This window comes from Salvelinus sp. IW2-2015, linkage group LG15, assembly GCF_002910315.2.
Source record: "Salvelinus sp. IW2-2015 linkage group LG15, ASM291031v2, whole genome shotgun sequence".
NCBI classification, from domain to species: domain Eukaryota; kingdom Metazoa; phylum Chordata; class Actinopteri; order Salmoniformes; family Salmonidae; genus Salvelinus; species Salvelinus sp. IW2-2015.
This window is the reverse complement of record NC_036855.1, coordinates 45447266-45463842: the sequence shown is the minus strand read 5'-3', so window position 1 is coordinate 45463842 and position 16577 is coordinate 45447266. Positions and strand designations below refer to the sequence as shown.

Genomic DNA, 16577 nt, shown 5'->3' with positions numbered 1-16577 from the left:
AGATCAAATCAAAATATATTGTGTGGAGATACTTAAGATTACTTCATAACTCCAACACTGAAATAGGCTGAAACACCTGCATTTTGGAGCTGCCTTACTCAAGAAAGCAAAAAAAGAGACCATGTTTGTCTGCGGCTATATTAACTCAATTATTATTTAATTTTTTACATTGTTTGCAAACTGATATGTGACACGTATTAATGGCAAAATAACATGCTCCACCTGCCCTGAATGACAAACTGCAGATTTATCGGGACCATCCCCATACTGTTAAGTCAATCTCATGTGCAAATTAGAGAAGGCTAGTAGATGTACTGATAATGAACTACTAAGTAAGTGCTACTAATAAATCTTGGTTTGATTATCCTGTCCTCAGAGGCCTCTGGAGAAGAATGTGGCGATGTTAAAGACCAAATCTCTCCCACACAGTGAGTTTGCCATTCCTTCTCTCCTCTACTATCTCCATTCATCAACATCCTCCTCCTYTTCTCCTTCATCTCTCCTGCCGAGTAAGTTAGGTATTCCTTCTCCCTCCCTTACCCCTTCCTCCCTCCTCCTCACTGTTAATGTGTTAAAGTTTAATGGGGGCCRTGTGCGTGTGCGTGTGCTTGTGCCTGCAGTGTGAGGACATTGAGCATTTCTCACACACTGAATGAATGTGCCATTGCGCTATAACTACAGTGTTAGGCGTTGTCCCTGTTATGGGTGTTTGTGACACAGAGGTCAAGTTAAGAAGTTTGAAACACAATTAGTAGAATTGGTGTTGTTATATACAACTCTAATGGAGCTGGATGAATGTTGTCATCTTTGACATGTTCCCTCTTCTCCCTCCCTCTCTCTCCTGCCCCCCCCCCCCCCATACTCAGTGATGAGGGAGGGTTCCCCTGCCTCCCTCACCTCTTCCTCCTCCCTCCTCACGATGCTTCCCCGAGGCAGAAAATATATGACTGCTCCCCTATCTAAGAGCCCCTCTGAGTCTACAGACAGGTGAGTACACACACACACACACTCYACAGGTCTCTCCAGCTYCACTAATAGATCCCGTCTCGCTCTCTCTAGGAGGCTGAGGGATGCTGTGGGGGTTAGTGTGGACAGTGATGTGTGGAACAGCTGCTCCCTTAATGAAGAGGGGGTACAGGTCACAGGGACCGCCCCATCCACAGACCACCATCTCACCACACAGGGTAATGGCTTGAACTGTACAACTACACAACACCAGGGTACTAGAAGGACCAGACCTGTTAAAGTACACCATCAACACCTACTGTAAACATACAAACAGACAAGATTCAACAGCAGAAGTGTGTGTTAAGTTTCTCAGATGGAGCCTTGTCCAAGCCAGAATGGCCCATAGGRCAGGAGCTGTTTCTGTTCCATCTCCTGTTTCTGTARTGTGAGGCAGCTGAAAGCACAAATACACCCCTGGACAGGACGCTAGTCTATTGCAGTGCCTTTCCTAATAATTTGACCTTTGCCCCCTCTCCATCAGAGTCGGTCGACACCCCMCTGCTCAGCGACCTATCGGCTGACCTGTTGGGGTTTGAGGTGGAGTCCTGGAGTCTGGCCGTCACAACTGAGTTCTGCAGAAAACACGACAAACACACCGTCAAACGTCAGGATGTCATCTACGGTGTGTTAGTGTGTGTGTGTGCATGTGTGAGAGTGTGTGTACGTACAAGGGTCATGTACCCATGACAAAGGAATGGCAACACATTTCAGTGTTTCATATCTACGGTGTGTTGGTGTGTGTGTGTGTGCGTGAACAAGCATGTCTGTCTCTCTCTCTCCCCGTGTAGAGCTGATGCAGACAGAGTTGCACCACATCCAGACACTGACGGTGATGTCCGAGGTGTTTCGTCGAGGGATGCTGGATGAGCTCCAACTGGACTGGGAGTGTGTGGCTCGCATCTTTCCYTGTCTGGATCCTCTCCTGCTCTTCCACAGGAATCTCTTCGGATCTCTACAGGAGCGGCGATACGCTTCAGCCCAGCCAGGACACCCACACAACTACTGCATCCACAGTATAGGGGATATACTGTTGCAACAGGTTGACACGCACACACAACAACAGATGTATTACTCACACATGCACATTCACTGTGAACACTCATACAAACACCACATTTACACACTTCTGGACAACTCAAGGCCTATTCATATTCCCTATTTCTGTTAGTTCTCAGAAGACAACGCTGTGAAGATGAAGCAAGTGTACGGAGARTTTTGTAGTCACCACACGGAGGCTGTCAAAGTCTTCAAAGAGCTGCAGCAGCAGAACAAGAAGTTCCAGGTGTTTGTCAAAGTATGTTTCTGATGGAAGCTTTCTTTTTTTAGTCCAACTTGGTTTTTATGTTTGGTCAATAATGTCCTWAAGGAGGGACTGAACAGGATGATTTTACCTTGATTTTGTGTGTGTTATTACACTTTTCTTATGACTACCGATGCCACTGAGGCCGTTTTTAACCGGAAAAGTTGTTTGGCAACGGCTCCTCTTTTAAAATGTYGATATCTTTCACTCAACACACACCAGTTGTTGTCTCTTCTTCAGCAACAGAGTAACAACTCTCTGGTCAGAAGAAGGGAGGTGCCAGAGTTCATCCTGTTAGTGACTCAGCGCATCACCAAGTACCCTGTACTACTGGAGAGGATACTGCACTATACACCCGGTCAGTTACAAAGAGGGGGAGAAGGAGGGAGGGAGAGAGCAACATTGAGAGAGARAGAGAGCATGAGAGAGAAAGTATGTGCTTCTTTGCACTATGTATACATCTATACAATGAAACRTTGTCAAGTATGCCAGTATAGATCGTATATAGCCGCTGAATTGAAGCGGTTTGTTCCTTCTACCTCCAGAGGGCAGTGAGGAGCACACTGAGCTGTCGCAGGCACTCATTCAGGTGCGTGACATCATCACTGCAGTGGACATGAGTGTGAGCAAGTACGAGAAAGCCCAGGAGCTGCAGGAGGTGTTGAGTCGTGTGGAGAACAAGAGCCTTTCCAAGCTGAAGAGCGGCGAGGTGTTCCGCAAGGACGACCTGCTAGGAAAACACCAACAGAGGGCGCTGCAGCACAAAGGACTTGTCTACTGGAAAACCGCTACAGGACGACTGAAAGGTAGGGTGAGGTCAGTGTGTGTGTGTATAACAGTATTTATTTTTTCTGTTCTTTTTTTGTTTTTAAAGGAATGGTGCTCCTTTTATATGATAGGATAGATAAAGTGGAAAGATAGAGGAGAGAGTTTCTGAAATAGCAGTGGGACGAATTCGAACCCCATGCTGCAGCGGAATGCATTCCGGAGGCAGTGGCTTATACTGCTGCACCAACCTAGGCCACAACAGTGTCTATTCTAACACTCTCCCTCACCCACTCTCTCTGCAGACACCCTGGCTCTGCTGCTGACTGACGTCCTGGTGTTCCTGCAGGAGAAGGACCAGAGACTCATATTTGCCGCCGTGGTATGCCGGTTTGGTCAATCTCGTTACATTACACTCCAATCATTATTTCATTACCTCGTGCCTTATCTGCAATTACATTACGTACCTAAAAGGAAAAGAAAATACCCCMAAAAAGTAACAAAAATGATTATTTAAAGGGATGCTTYGGGATTTTGGCAATCAAGCCCTTTGCCTACTTCCCCGGAGTCAGATGAACTCATTAGTGTTAGCATAATGACTGGAAGTATATGGGGACAGCTAGCATGCTAGCATGATTGGCTCATGAAACTACCAAAAACTAGCATTGCGCATCCCCCGCCCACYTGAGGGTCTGTCTTTTTTAGCCATCTATTTCCTGTGTTTGAGAGGTGCAAAATCCACTTGTAACACTGGATTGATTGCTTCCATTTTACTCCTGCGACGCTTTCATACTTTTGCTTGTGCCTGTCGATTTTTCCCATCAATGTTTGTAATGACCTCTCAAACACATCCCTGTAATGGCTGAAATGGATTCAATGGGATACATTGGCTTTGTCAGGGATTTAACGCACCATCTCGACACTTACATTACCGTTCAAAAGTTTGTGGTCACTTAGAAATGTCCTTGTTTTTGAAAGAAAAACWAAAAAATGTGTYGATTAAAATAACATCAAATTGATCAGAAATACAGTGTAGACATTGTTAATGTTGTAAATGACTATTTTCGCTGGAAACGGCAGATTCTTTTTAATGGAATATCTACATAGGCGTACAGAGGCCCATTATCAGCAACCATCACTCCTGTGTTCCAATGGCTCGTTGTGTTAGCTAATCCAAGTTTATCATTTTAAAAGGCTAATTGATCATTAGAAAACCATTTTGCAATAATTTTAGCACAGCTGAAAATTGTTGTCCTGATTAAAGAAGCAATAAAACTGGCCTTCTTCAGCCTAGTTGAGTATCTGGAACATCAGCATTTGTGTGTTCGAATACAGGCTCAAAATAGCCAGAAACAAAGCACTTTCTTCTGAAACTCGTCAGTCTATTCTTGTTCTGAGAAATGAAGGCTATACCATGCGAGAAATCTCCAAGAAACTGAAGATCTGGAACAACGCTGTGTACTACTCCCTTTACAGGTCTCTCCATAGATGTTCAATTGGGTTCAAGTCCGGGCTCTGGCTGGACCACTCAAGGACATTCAGAGACTTGTCCTGAAGCCACTCTTGCATTGTCTTGGCTATGTGCATAGGGTCTTTGTCCTGTTGGAAGATGAATCTTCGGCCCAGTCTGAGGTCTTGAGCGCTCTAGAGYAGGTTTTCATCAAGGATCTCTCTGTACTTTGCTCCGTTCATCTTTCCCTCATCCTGACTAATCTCCCAGTCCCTGCCGCTGAAAAAACATCCCCACAACATGATGCTGCCACCACCATGCTTCACTGGAGGGATGGTGCCAGGTTTCCTCTAGACGTGATACTTGGCATTCAGGCCACAGAGTTCAATCTTGGTTTCATCAGACCAGAGAATCTTGTTTCTCATGGTCTAAGAGTCCTTTGGGTGCCTTTTGGCAAACTCGAAGTGGGCTGTTGTACCTTTTACTGAGGAGTGGCTTCCGTCTGGCCACGCTACCATAAAGGCCTGATTGGTGGAGAGCTGCAGAGATGGTTGTCCTTCTGGAAGGTTCTCCCATCTCCATAGAGGAACTTGAGCTCTGTCAGAGTGACCATCGGGATCTTGGTCACCTCCATGACAAAGGCCCTTCTCCCCCAWTTGCTCAGTTTGGCCGGGCAGCCAGCTCTAGGAAGAGTCATGGTGGTTCCAAACTTCTTCCATTTAAGAATGATGGAGGCCATTGTGTCCTTGGGGACCTTCAATGCTGCATAAATGTCTTGGTACCCWTCCCCAGATCTATGCCTCTACACAATCCTGTCTCGGAGATCTACGAATGTGCCATTCCAAATCATGTCAAATAAATAGAGTTTACCACAGGTGGACTCCAAGTTGTAGAAATATCTCAAAGATGATAAATGGAAAGAGGATGCACCTGAGCTCAATTTCGAGTCTCTTAGCAAATACTTATGGAAATAAGGTATTTCTGTTTTTACTTTGYAATAAATTTGAAAACGTTTCTAAAAACCTGTTTTSTCTTTGTCATTATAGAGTATTGTGTGTAAATTGATGAGGAAAAACATTTATTTCATCCATTTTAGAATAAGGCTGTAAAGTAACACAATGTGGAAAAGGGGGAGAGGTCTGAATACTTTCCAAATGAACTGTACATGGCATAAGAGCAATTTAAAGGGGTAAACTGGGATTGGTACTATCATTTTAATTTAATGGATGGTCAGTCCTTGCATCCATAGTTCCGTCTATGAATTTAAGAGTGTATACATTTCTCCAGCCCCATCATTTAGCTGTTTACCAAAAACAAAAGTTGCAGAACTCCGGTACTTCACAGAGAACAGGCTGAAAAGTAGACAAAACAAAAAAGGAGAACAAAAAMACTAAGAACTATTCAACTAAACAGGGAGCCAGGGAGAACCGTCAGTCAGACAGGATGCCAGTAGTGTTCTTTCCCGGAAAATGATCTTATTTAAACTGTCCCTCTCCAGGACCAGAAGCCCCCAGTCATCCCCCTGCAGAARCTAATTGTGAGAGAGGTAGCCAATGAGGAGAGAGGGATGTTCCTAATCTCTGCCTCCTCAGTGGGGCCTGAGATGTACGAGGTTCACACCTCCTCGAAAGAAGAGAGGAACGCCTGGATGAGACACATACGACGGGCCGTAGAGAGGTGAGGAGTGTGTGTGAGTGTTTGTGCGTTGATAATATAATAATAATAAGCCATTGAGCAGACACTTTTATCCAAAGCGACATACAGTCACGCATTTTACGTAATGGTGGCCCAGCGGAATCAAACCCACGTCTATTGGCATTTCAAGTGCTATGCTCTACCGACTGAGCCAAACTGTGTGTGTGTCTGTGTCTGTGTGTCTGTGTGTGTGTGTGTGTGTGTGTGTGTGTGTGTGTGTGTGTGAGAGAGAGAGATTTTGTCCCTAAACCCCTGTGCTGTGTGTTAGTTGTCCTGAGGAAGAGAGAAGTGTTGAGACTGAGGTCAGACGGAACACTGAGCTGAGAGTTCAGAAGATCTACAAACTCCAAGGTAAGACATCAATCATCCCTACACAGTCATCATGGACTTAACCATTCCCATTTCAGACACTTTGTAGCGTTTTTTTGTTGTCTGTGGGCCAGGAGAAACTGTTGTTCGGTTTTCTTTTAAATAGCCATTACAAACTTCAGCTGACTTTATTACCATAGATTACATTTTCTCCTGGCCAATAGACTAATTTCAGGTTGAGGAACCATCCAACATTATATTGCAATTTTCAGGACTTCCCCTAAACTGAGTGTGATCCATGATCTATATCGTTCTTTCAGATACCCTGGCAAGTCAGGACCAGCGTATCTGCAGGGGTCTGGAGGAGAAGCTACAGCTGTATGCCGAGCTGACAGAGTTAACCCTTCGTACACCAGAGCCCCTGCCACAGCACCACCTACTGGTCCAACCAGACCCTGATGCTCAGATGCCACCGCAGACCACTGCACTACTCACAGCTGCACTCAAAGAGGGTGAGAACCACACACACAGGCGCACTATGCACAGCTGCACCCTCTCCTTTTATATTAGAGAGTATATTGAGAAATATCTATTTTCTCTTTCCTCGCTCGCTCTCTTGTTCTGTCTCGCTCTCTCTTTGTATGTAGCGGAGAAGCTGATGTCTACCTTGCAGGCCAGTGAGGCCCCCACTGAGCCCAGCCACAGCCCCCCTGTCAGAGTCCCAGAGTACTGCAGCTACAACAGCCATTGCAGGATTCAGGAGTTACCCGCGGAGTGTGAGTCAATACACTAACACTAACCCTAATAACCCCCTAACTCTAACCCTAACCACGACCCCCAACGACTATGGAATCACCCAGGAATCGCCTACAGAGAGTGAGTATGAGACACACAACCACACATTAAAGGAATAGTTTACCCCAAAATAGAAAGAATGTCAAAAGTGTTCAATTGTACTATGATCATGAACTGTTTCTTTAAATGGACTGTTTTTGGTGTCCTCTTCCTGTAGTGGACTATCTGAGCACGCTCAGAAGGAGCTCGGCCTCTCTGTTGTCGGATGGCGAGTGGGCAGGGCCAGACACCATCTTGTGGCACTCTATAACCGAGCTGAGGAGAAGAGACACCAATGGAACACCAATGAAGGTGTGTGTGGATAGGTGTGGGTCCTTGTGGGGAGCTAAAATCCCAAAATGTCAAACAAGAAAAATTCTCCCTCTTGGGGACATTCCTCATGTCCCCATAAGGACAAAGGCTATTTTTAGCTTTGGGGTTAGGTTTACAATTAGGGTAAGGGTTAGGGTTAGGGTTTAGGTTTAGGGTTTAGGTTAGTGTTACGGGTTAAGGTCAGGGGTAAGGGGTAAGGGTTAGGTTTAGTGTTAGAGGTTAAGGAAAATATGATTTTGAATGGAAGTTAATTTTAGGTCACCACGAGGATAGAACATAACGTGTGTGTGTGTGTGTGTTCGTGTGTGTGTGCTCGTGTGGCAAAGGACTGCCAACAGATTTCATAGTTTTGTCTCTGTCCTCTTGTAATGGCATATTTTATCCTGCAGGTGGCAGAGAGTGTCCAGAGCCTGACCCAGCTGCTCTACAGTCTGCAGGTGAGAAACGTCACACTCTCTTTAACCCTAGTGTCCAAACAACCACCTGGCAGTAGCATCCCTTAGCCTGGAAGGCTACTTATAGCCATCACCAAATTACTTAAACCTATTTTGATCAATTCAGATCCGCCTACACCAAAGGGTCTGTTTGTAAATACCATGTATTGGTGTGTGCAGGCAGCTGTGACCATCCAGGACAGCTGCTATGAGGTTCAAAAGCTCCTCCTACTGGAGCTAGAGCACCCGCTCCCACACACCCCCTCCTGTCTCCATGGCAATGGGGCCCAGGAGCAGGAGAAACAGCGGAGTGCTGAGAAGAAAAAGGAGGAGGTAGAGAGGATGAGTGTGGAAAGGAGGAGAGAGGAGGTGGAGGGGATTCAGAAGCTACAGGGGAGGCTGAGACAGGACCAGCAGCGCTGGGAGAGAGAGTGTCTGGCCAGGGAGAGACAACAGGTAAGCACTCAAAATACATAATCTTGTCAGAACACTGAATTTAGAATTACATAGGGTGACATAGTACTGTCAAAGCACAATCTGATAGGAGATTTAGGGTCAAAGAGAACACTACATAAGCCCCTCATAACGCTGATATACAGTACCAGTCAAAAGTTTGAACACACCTTCTCATTCCAGGGTTTTTCTTTATTTTTACTATTTTCTACATAATAGAATAATAATGAAGACATCAAAATKATGAAATAACACATATGGAACGATGTAGTAAACAAAAAAGTAAACAAATATTTGGGATTCTTCAAAGTAGCCACCCTTTGTCTTGATGACAGATTTGCACATTMTTGGCATTCTCTCAACCAGCTTCATGAGGTAGTCACTTGGAATACAATTCAATTAATAGGTGTGCACTGTTGAAAGGTAATTTGTAGAATTTCTTTCCTTCTTAATGCGTTTGAGGCAATCAGTTCTGTTGTGACAAGGTAGGGGTGGGTATGGAGAAAATAGCCCTATTTGGTAAAATACCAAGTCCTTATTATGGCAAGAACAGCTCAAATAAGCAAAAATAAATGACAGTCCATCATTACTTTAAGACAGGTCAGTCAATGCGGGAAATTTTAAGAMATTTTAAAGATTCTTCAAGTGTATTCGCAAACACCATCAAGCGCTATGATGAAACTGGCTCCCTTGAGGGCCGCCACAGGAAAGGAAGACCCAGAGTTATCTCTGCTGCTGAGGTTAAGTGTATTAGAGTTACCAGCCTCAGAAATGCAGCCCAAATAAATGCTTCAYAGAGTTCAAGTAACAGACACATCTCAACATCAACTGTCAAGAGGAGACTGCGTGAATCAGGCCTTCATSGTTGAATTGCTGCAAATAAACCACTWCTAAAGGACACCAATAAGAAGAAGAGACTTGCTTGGGCCARGAAACATGAGCAATGGACAKTAGACTGGTGGAAATCTGTCCTTTGGTCTGATGAGTCGAAATTGGAGATTTTTGGTTCCAACCGCCGTGTCTTTGTGAGATGCAGAGTAGGTGAACGTATGATCTCCGCATGTGTGGTTCCCACTGTGAAGCATGGAGGAGGTGGTGTGATGGTGTGGGGATGCTTATTGAGTGAGACATACGTTATTATCAGAACCAGCGATTTGTTTGCAGCCTATTCTTTTTCAAATAAGAGTGAATAACAATAGAAYTTGATCAACATTTTTACATGTTTAGTTGACCTCTTCTATCTCTACAAGTTGCCAAAAAATGCAAAACATTTGATGGTATTGTCAAATTATTATTTTAACAGGGTGGAAACAATAACAGGGTGGAACCAGTTGAGGCTCCTCAGAGGAGGAAGGGGAGGACCATCCTCCTCAGTGAATTTCATAAAAAATGTCAATTGTAAAACATTTAAAAAGTTGTCCTTCTTAGATAAAACTATACTGAATATATTCACGTCAGTAGCCTTAACAGCACTCTGTAGGSTAGCACAATGATATAGCCGGGGGACAGCTGACTAGGTGAACGGATGATCTCTGCATTTGTGGTTCCCACTGTGAAGCATGGAGGAGGAGGTGTGATGGTGTAGGAATGCTTGGCTGGTGACACTGTCTGGGATTTATTTAGAACTCAAGGCACACTTAACCAGCATGGCTACCACAGCATTCTGCAGCGATACGCCTTCCCATCTGCTTTGTGCTTAGGGGGACTATCATTTGTTTTTCAACAGGACACTGACCCAACACACCTCCAGGCTGTGTAAGGGCTATTTGACCAAGATTGAGAGTGATGGAGTGCTGCATCAGATGATATGACCACCACAATCACCCAAACTCAACCCAATTGAGATGGTTTGGGATGAGTTGGACCGCAGAGTGAAGGAAAAGCAGCCAACAATTGCTCAGCATATGTGGGAACTCCTTCAAAACTGTTGGAAAAGCATTCCAGGGGAAGCTGGTTGAGAGAATGCCAAGAGTGTGCAAAGCTGTCATCAAGGCAAAGGGTGGCTACTTTGAAGAATCTCAAATATATAATATATTTAGATTTGTTTAACACTTGGTTTGGTTGCTACATCGTTCCATATGTGTTTTTTCATAGTTTTAATGTCTTCACTATTATTCTACAATGTTGAACATAGTAAAAATAAAGAAAAGCCCTTGAATGAGTGGGTGTGTCCAAACTTTTGACTGGTACTGTAAGAATGACATAGGGTGACATAAGAGTGTCATAGCACATTATGTTCATTTTAAGCCTTTATTCACTTGCTATCATCCCATCTCTCTGATGCCAATAMTATTCTTCTGCATATAGGGGGAGCAGGTGAGTCTGTTGGAGCAGCGTGAGCGACAGTGCCACCTGGAGGCTGAGAGGCTGCGCCGCGAGCGGGAAGAGCTGGAGCAGCAGCTGTTGGAGTACCAGCAGAACCTAGAGAGGCTGAGGGAGGGTCAGAGGAGCATGGAGAGGGACAGGGACAGGGTGGAAGCTGAGCACAGGCTGCTCCAGAGCTGGAGACACAACCGCCAGAGCTCCCTGCCTATTATGATATTGCTGGACGTGGACCAGGTGGGTGGTAACCTTCCCAAGGCTAATTGGTGCAGATAAGCCTGGAAGAACAATGACTCAAATCTGGCCTATGTGGGAGTAAATTTTTTAAATAATACTAATATCTAAACCTGAAAGTCGTGGCTCTGAATCAGAAAACATGTGTGTGTGACAGTAAAAGCATTCCCCTAAATTTGAGTTGCTAAACAGTAGTTAGCTAACTTAATGTAGATGCCTTGCTGGCTATACATCGAAATCTGTGTGGTCAATGTGTGTCATTCTTGTGGGGGAAAAAAATTATCCTAATAAAAATGACTAAATGGACTCAAACAGCTGAAATCTCTTTGTTGCATCAGACGTGAAGTTCGGGGGAAGGTTTGGAGGAAGGTGGTTGATTATGGCCCGATAGTAGCAGGACAGACCTCTAGCAACCAAACTACCAGTCACCAGTCGTTTTCAATGGGGGCAGGAAACACAAGGATACATTCAGTGACTTAGTAGTCGGCGACAACGTGACCGTCCGACAAACAATCAGAGGAGGGAGGGTCTCCCTAGCTAGCTTTTGAAACCATGCTTTTGAAACCATGCTTTTGACACCTTGATGTTCTGCATGCTGTTTGGATATATACACCCACAAAGGAAGAGCTTGAAGTTTCATTACTAATTTGTAGCTTCTGGTATAATCAATGGCAATGGATCAGGACTTTTTGTATTGGACTGGGACTTTTTTCCATTCTTTCTTTGGGTTAACAAAGGTCAGGATTGACACATTGATCCACCAGACCTTCCGAGCGTTGGGTGGAAGTGTCTGGTGAACAAGATTAGGTATGTGGGGAAGGTACAAGGAGGGAAAGGGGGGGGTGGGGGTTGAGACAGAGAAAGGGAAAGGGAAGGAGTGAGTGAATAAGTGTGACTGAGAGAGAACAATGGGAAATATGAACGAATGTGTAAGGTTGKTAGGATTGTGTGTGTCTGTGTTTGTGAGTGTGCTCTGCTGATATTTAAAACAACTTTCTTCTCCCCACCCTCTCCCCCTCCTCTCCCCTCAGGTGTCCAACCACAGTCGGTCAGGCAGCCTGGACGGCAACRAGGCTGCTCTTCTCCATTCCCTCCAACAGAATCGTCTCCACTCTGGCCTGAGAAAGAGCCAGGACAGCCCCAATCACAGCCCCATCCATAGCCCCAACCTGAGCCTCAGGCCCAGCCTCTATAACAGCCTCAACACTCTGCTCAGCCAGGCCCACAGTAAACCATCCACAGAATCACTGACACACCAACACTATGCTCACCCCCAGCACAGCCACCTCCAGTCAGGAAGCTCCCCAAACAACCCCTTTAGGAGCAGGTTCACCACAGGACATGAGGGGCCCAACAACAACAGTGAGTATGATGCTGTCATAGACAGCAGATYTGTGTGGATCTCAGAGGATTTTAAGCCAGGGGTTCTCAAAGTGGGGTCTGCGGGTACTGCGGACAGATATTTTGATTTATTGTCATCATTTATTTGATGAACATTACTAAAAACAACATATTAAATTAATTCTGGCCAAGGGACACGTGGAATACGTTTAAAGAATGTTATACAATGTAATATTATTAATCTATAATTGATGTTCTTAACCCTGGGCAACAAGGGCCTGGGAGGCTCACAGGGATATTGGTGTAACCACAGTACTCCACCAATTATGTATTCCCCCCAAGTAAAAAAACAACCATAAATGCACTGTAATTTAAGCTTTAAAACTGCTAAGTGTTCTCTCTGCCTCATGGCGAAATGTGTAGAATTGCAGGATATTAGCTTTAAAACTGCAACAACAAAAAATATCTCTGTCCCATGATAAATGTGTAGAATTGCAAGAAATGTGCTTGAATTCTTTTCTCTCCGATGTTAAGAGATAAGAGATGGGCCTAAAATGTTCCTTCCGGGGCCCAAGACTTGGTTCATCGGGCCGTGCACTGCCAAAGTCATAGTAGAACTCCTTGTTTGCTATTTTWTATCTCACTCGAGTTGTGTTCTGATTATGTCCCTGATGAATTTTCTATCACATAAAGGAGTCCCCGGACAGAAAAGGTTTGAGAACCCCTAGTTTAAGAAATGTGGTAACAGTTACCCCAGCTTGTTCTGTGATATGCTAGGTATAATGACATATTTCTTACAAATATTTTGTCCATTCTGATCCACCCAAATGCATATGGGGAGGGGCAAGAGGTTGATGGAGGTGCAAGGGGTTGATTTGGGATCGGTCGATAATGTTCCTTGTTTTCTTCTGTTAGATTTCAGCCCTCCTCGGGACAGGCTGACCCTGGGGTTGTTGGGTTCATTGGGGTCAGGGGTCACAGGCCTGGGTCTGTACGAGGAGAACTTCCCCGCCTCGGCCTCCTTCACTCCTCTGCTCACCCCACAGGCCTGCTTCTCTTTGAATGGAAAGAACAGGGAGGATGGGGGAGAGGAGAACATTGCGTACCTCTGAAGAATGACAAGACTGATAGAGTGATGGAAGAGAAGTGTGCAGTGGCCAACTGCCTTATGTACATCTATCAATGTACCCCCTCTCTGCCTTTGTGTGTGTGTGTGCGTGTAAAWGTTTTTTACAAAAAAATGGGAATGCAGGGCCGTAACTAGGGTTTGAGTTTGTGAGGTCYGGAAGCGACGAAACAAAAAAGCATTACATTTTTAGCTGTATTGTACTGTATTGTTTGCATTTTAATGTAGGCCTTTAGGGAAGATATGCCATTTKAATGTTTATACTGAAACATTTAAGTTCATAGCTTGTTTGATCAGATTAGTACAGATTTTCTCAGGGAACACCACTTTGGGCCTTGACCCCAACTTTAGGAACCACTGTACTAACATCCCTCTCTCATCTGCTTCCGCCTTGCAGCCTGCCTTAGCCTCGCATCACTGTCTGTATCAGTAGCTTACTCTATAAAGCAAAGTTATAACTTTTTTCTCCTGCTGAGGTAGGCTCCATTTAACGTTAGCTTCTTACTTCATCCTTCCAGCTGGCTAAGTAAAACTAGCTAGAGCCCTTCAACTTACTGCAATAAGTCTCCGCCAGCAGATGGCCACCTGACTGACATATCTATAAGCGACTATTTACCAGTTGTGCACTCATTCTCTGAGAATCGTTTTTTGTTTGGGGGATGTCTGTAGACACGGCTGGGGTGCGGGACAGTTAAATTACCTTTAGTCCGGCATCTCGCAAACACTGTCTCTAGACTAGTTTCCTATTGAGCCGATTGCAAGCTGGGTAGTTCATTTCACGTCGCTCTCGGCCTGTGCCGTGAAAGGGCAGAGTTAACCGTTTGAGAGAGTGGAGAATGTGCTGCTAAAAAGTCAAATCCAGGTGTACATAATGGACAAACCACTGTTCATGATTCCACTCATTCACAAAGAGGCAGGCGTGATTGGAACTCAGTCAGATCAATGATATAAGCATTCTGGGCTTTGATCAACGCTGGGAGCAATATTTAGATGTTGACCCTTAATAGATCTTTATTCACTGAGTATACCTGTAATAATGGAGCTGTGAGTCGGGAAGCAGGTGCAGTTGAAGCGTTTAAYAAAACAACAAAACATTTCCATATGGCTACACTCCGGTACAAAAAAATAATACCAACTGGTGAGTGAACATAAGAGCATATGAAGGTAATATGAACATATGAAGGTAATGAAGTCCAGGTGTGAATCATAATGATTAACAGGTGCGCGTAATGATGAGTGCCAGGTGTGTGTAATGATGAATCCCAGGACCGATGGTAGTATTCCGGCGACGTCATAYGCCTGGTTTCCGGGTTAAGCGGGCGGGTGTTAAGAAGCGCGGTTTGGCGGTTCATGTTTCGGAGGACGGATGACTTGAGCTTCGCCTCCAGAGCCTGTTGGGGAGTGGCAGCGATGAGACAAGTTTGAAATTAGGGAGAAAAAGGAGGTAAAATACATATATATTTTATATATATATTGTATATATATTGTAGAGGTGGCAGCCTCTTTGAAGATTGGATGCGTGGTTTCAGATAGTTATTTTTAGGCACCCATGAGATTAAATGTCATTCCTGTTAATCATGTTAAGTTTGTACATTTCAAATTTCCTTCAATATTTATGCATGTTACATATTCTAATATAATATTAATAAGAATTTCATAATAATAATATAAACATAGCTGATTACATATAGTAATACATTGTAACTATTCCAACTTTGGGAATTGCATAGGCTCTCGAGGAACTCCTAAATCTCTGTAAGCCTCATTGAAGCTACAAAACTGTCAGTGTTCAACTTTAACGTGTGATGACAATAGATCAGAACAGATGAACAGGAATGACATTTAAAAAATATATACATGTTATCGCCACGCCCTAACTAAGCCACGCCTCCACTACATGGTTCCTCCAGGAACCTGTTGTCACATTGCAACGTTAAAGGTTCCTCCAAGGATCTTTCAACTAACCAAAGGTGCAAATATGAACCATTGACTAGCAATGATTCCTTGAGGAACTCCAGGTGATCCTTGAGGATCTCCGGGGTTCCTCGAGTCGCCATTAATTCTAGGAGTGCAGTATGTGTTTTTTTGTAAGTAACCCTCTCTTTAGTGCATACTCAAACCAATTTTCCTTTGTGCCCAAAAGCTCCTTAAAACTATAGGTATTTTAATTTGGTGCGCTTTGTGTTATTGTGCTTCCCTTGTCAAAACTAGTTGCACTTTTATGATGGTCTAAATTTCCCTCCTTGAAATACAGGGATGCAGGGCACTCCCATAAGAGTGTTAAAGGTGTAGTTTGTTCAAAAATTATATTTGAGTATTTTGTTCACTAATCAGCTGTTAAGTTTTCAAGATAAAGCACTTTCAGTGCACCGCAAAAAAATGTAATACATTTTTTTACTGATGACATGCACATTTTGGGGGGAGTTTTGGGGATCTCTTTGAGTTGTTATATACTAGGGGCATTGGGAAGATGTTTGGGGGTGGGGGGTGCTGCAAAATTATWATTTTTTTGCATGCGCTATAGATGGCTATATTGGTCCGCTAATACAGGACTAGCAAAGTGGAAATGTTTATTCATATTTTTATTTTTATCCAGATCTGCAGCACCCTCAGCACCCATACTCTACTATGTGCCAAATGTCCATTGTCAAGATGTAGTTTGTTTAATATACGTTGCTTATTACTCTAAAGAGAAATACAGATGACATGTATGTTGGTTTATTTTTAGTTGGTTTGTATGTTATTTATTGTGACGTATTCATGCACTGTCAGAGGGGTTGGGTTAAATGCGGRAGACACATTGTATAATGTTATGTTTTTGTTGATGTTGTGTAATATGGATGTCTTCCCCCTTAAGTTGTAATATATGTATAATTGAAAGAAACCTGTGCCTTGTGCCATATTAACTAAATACTATAAAATGCATAACCAGCAATTGTATAGCATTTTTATTTTGTGTGAATAGTTCACAGT

General features: G+C 43.9%; 1 protein-coding gene across 1 annotated transcript in view; it reads left to right on the top strand.

The window, feature by feature from the left end:
- The window catches only part of LOC111974544 (rho guanine nucleotide exchange factor 28-like), a 42961-nt gene extending 26422 nt beyond the window's left edge, over positions 1-16539 (top strand). The window contains exons 7-25 of the mRNA XM_024002315.3: positions 377-428; positions 867-987; positions 1060-1184; positions 1490-1630; positions 1797-2047; positions 2177-2302; positions 2549-2666; positions 2854-3114; positions 3379-3455; positions 6022-6200; positions 6487-6569; positions 6848-7039; positions 7175-7303; positions 7540-7673; positions 8084-8131; positions 8309-8584; positions 10889-11140; positions 12169-12499; positions 13394-16539. Of these exons, the coding sequence (XP_023858083.1) occupies positions 377-428; positions 867-987; positions 1060-1184; positions 1490-1630; positions 1797-2047; positions 2177-2302; positions 2549-2666; positions 2854-3114; positions 3379-3455; positions 6022-6200; positions 6487-6569; positions 6848-7039; positions 7175-7303; positions 7540-7673; positions 8084-8131; positions 8309-8584; positions 10889-11140; positions 12169-12499; positions 13394-13590 (3093 nt within the window). The 3' untranslated portion in view covers positions 13591-16539. The remainder of the gene's footprint in view (positions 1-376; positions 429-866; positions 988-1059; positions 1185-1489; positions 1631-1796; positions 2048-2176; positions 2303-2548; positions 2667-2853; positions 3115-3378; positions 3456-6021; positions 6201-6486; positions 6570-6847; positions 7040-7174; positions 7304-7539; positions 7674-8083; positions 8132-8308; positions 8585-10888; positions 11141-12168; positions 12500-13393) is intronic.
- Positions 16540-16577: the final 38 nt, after the last annotated feature.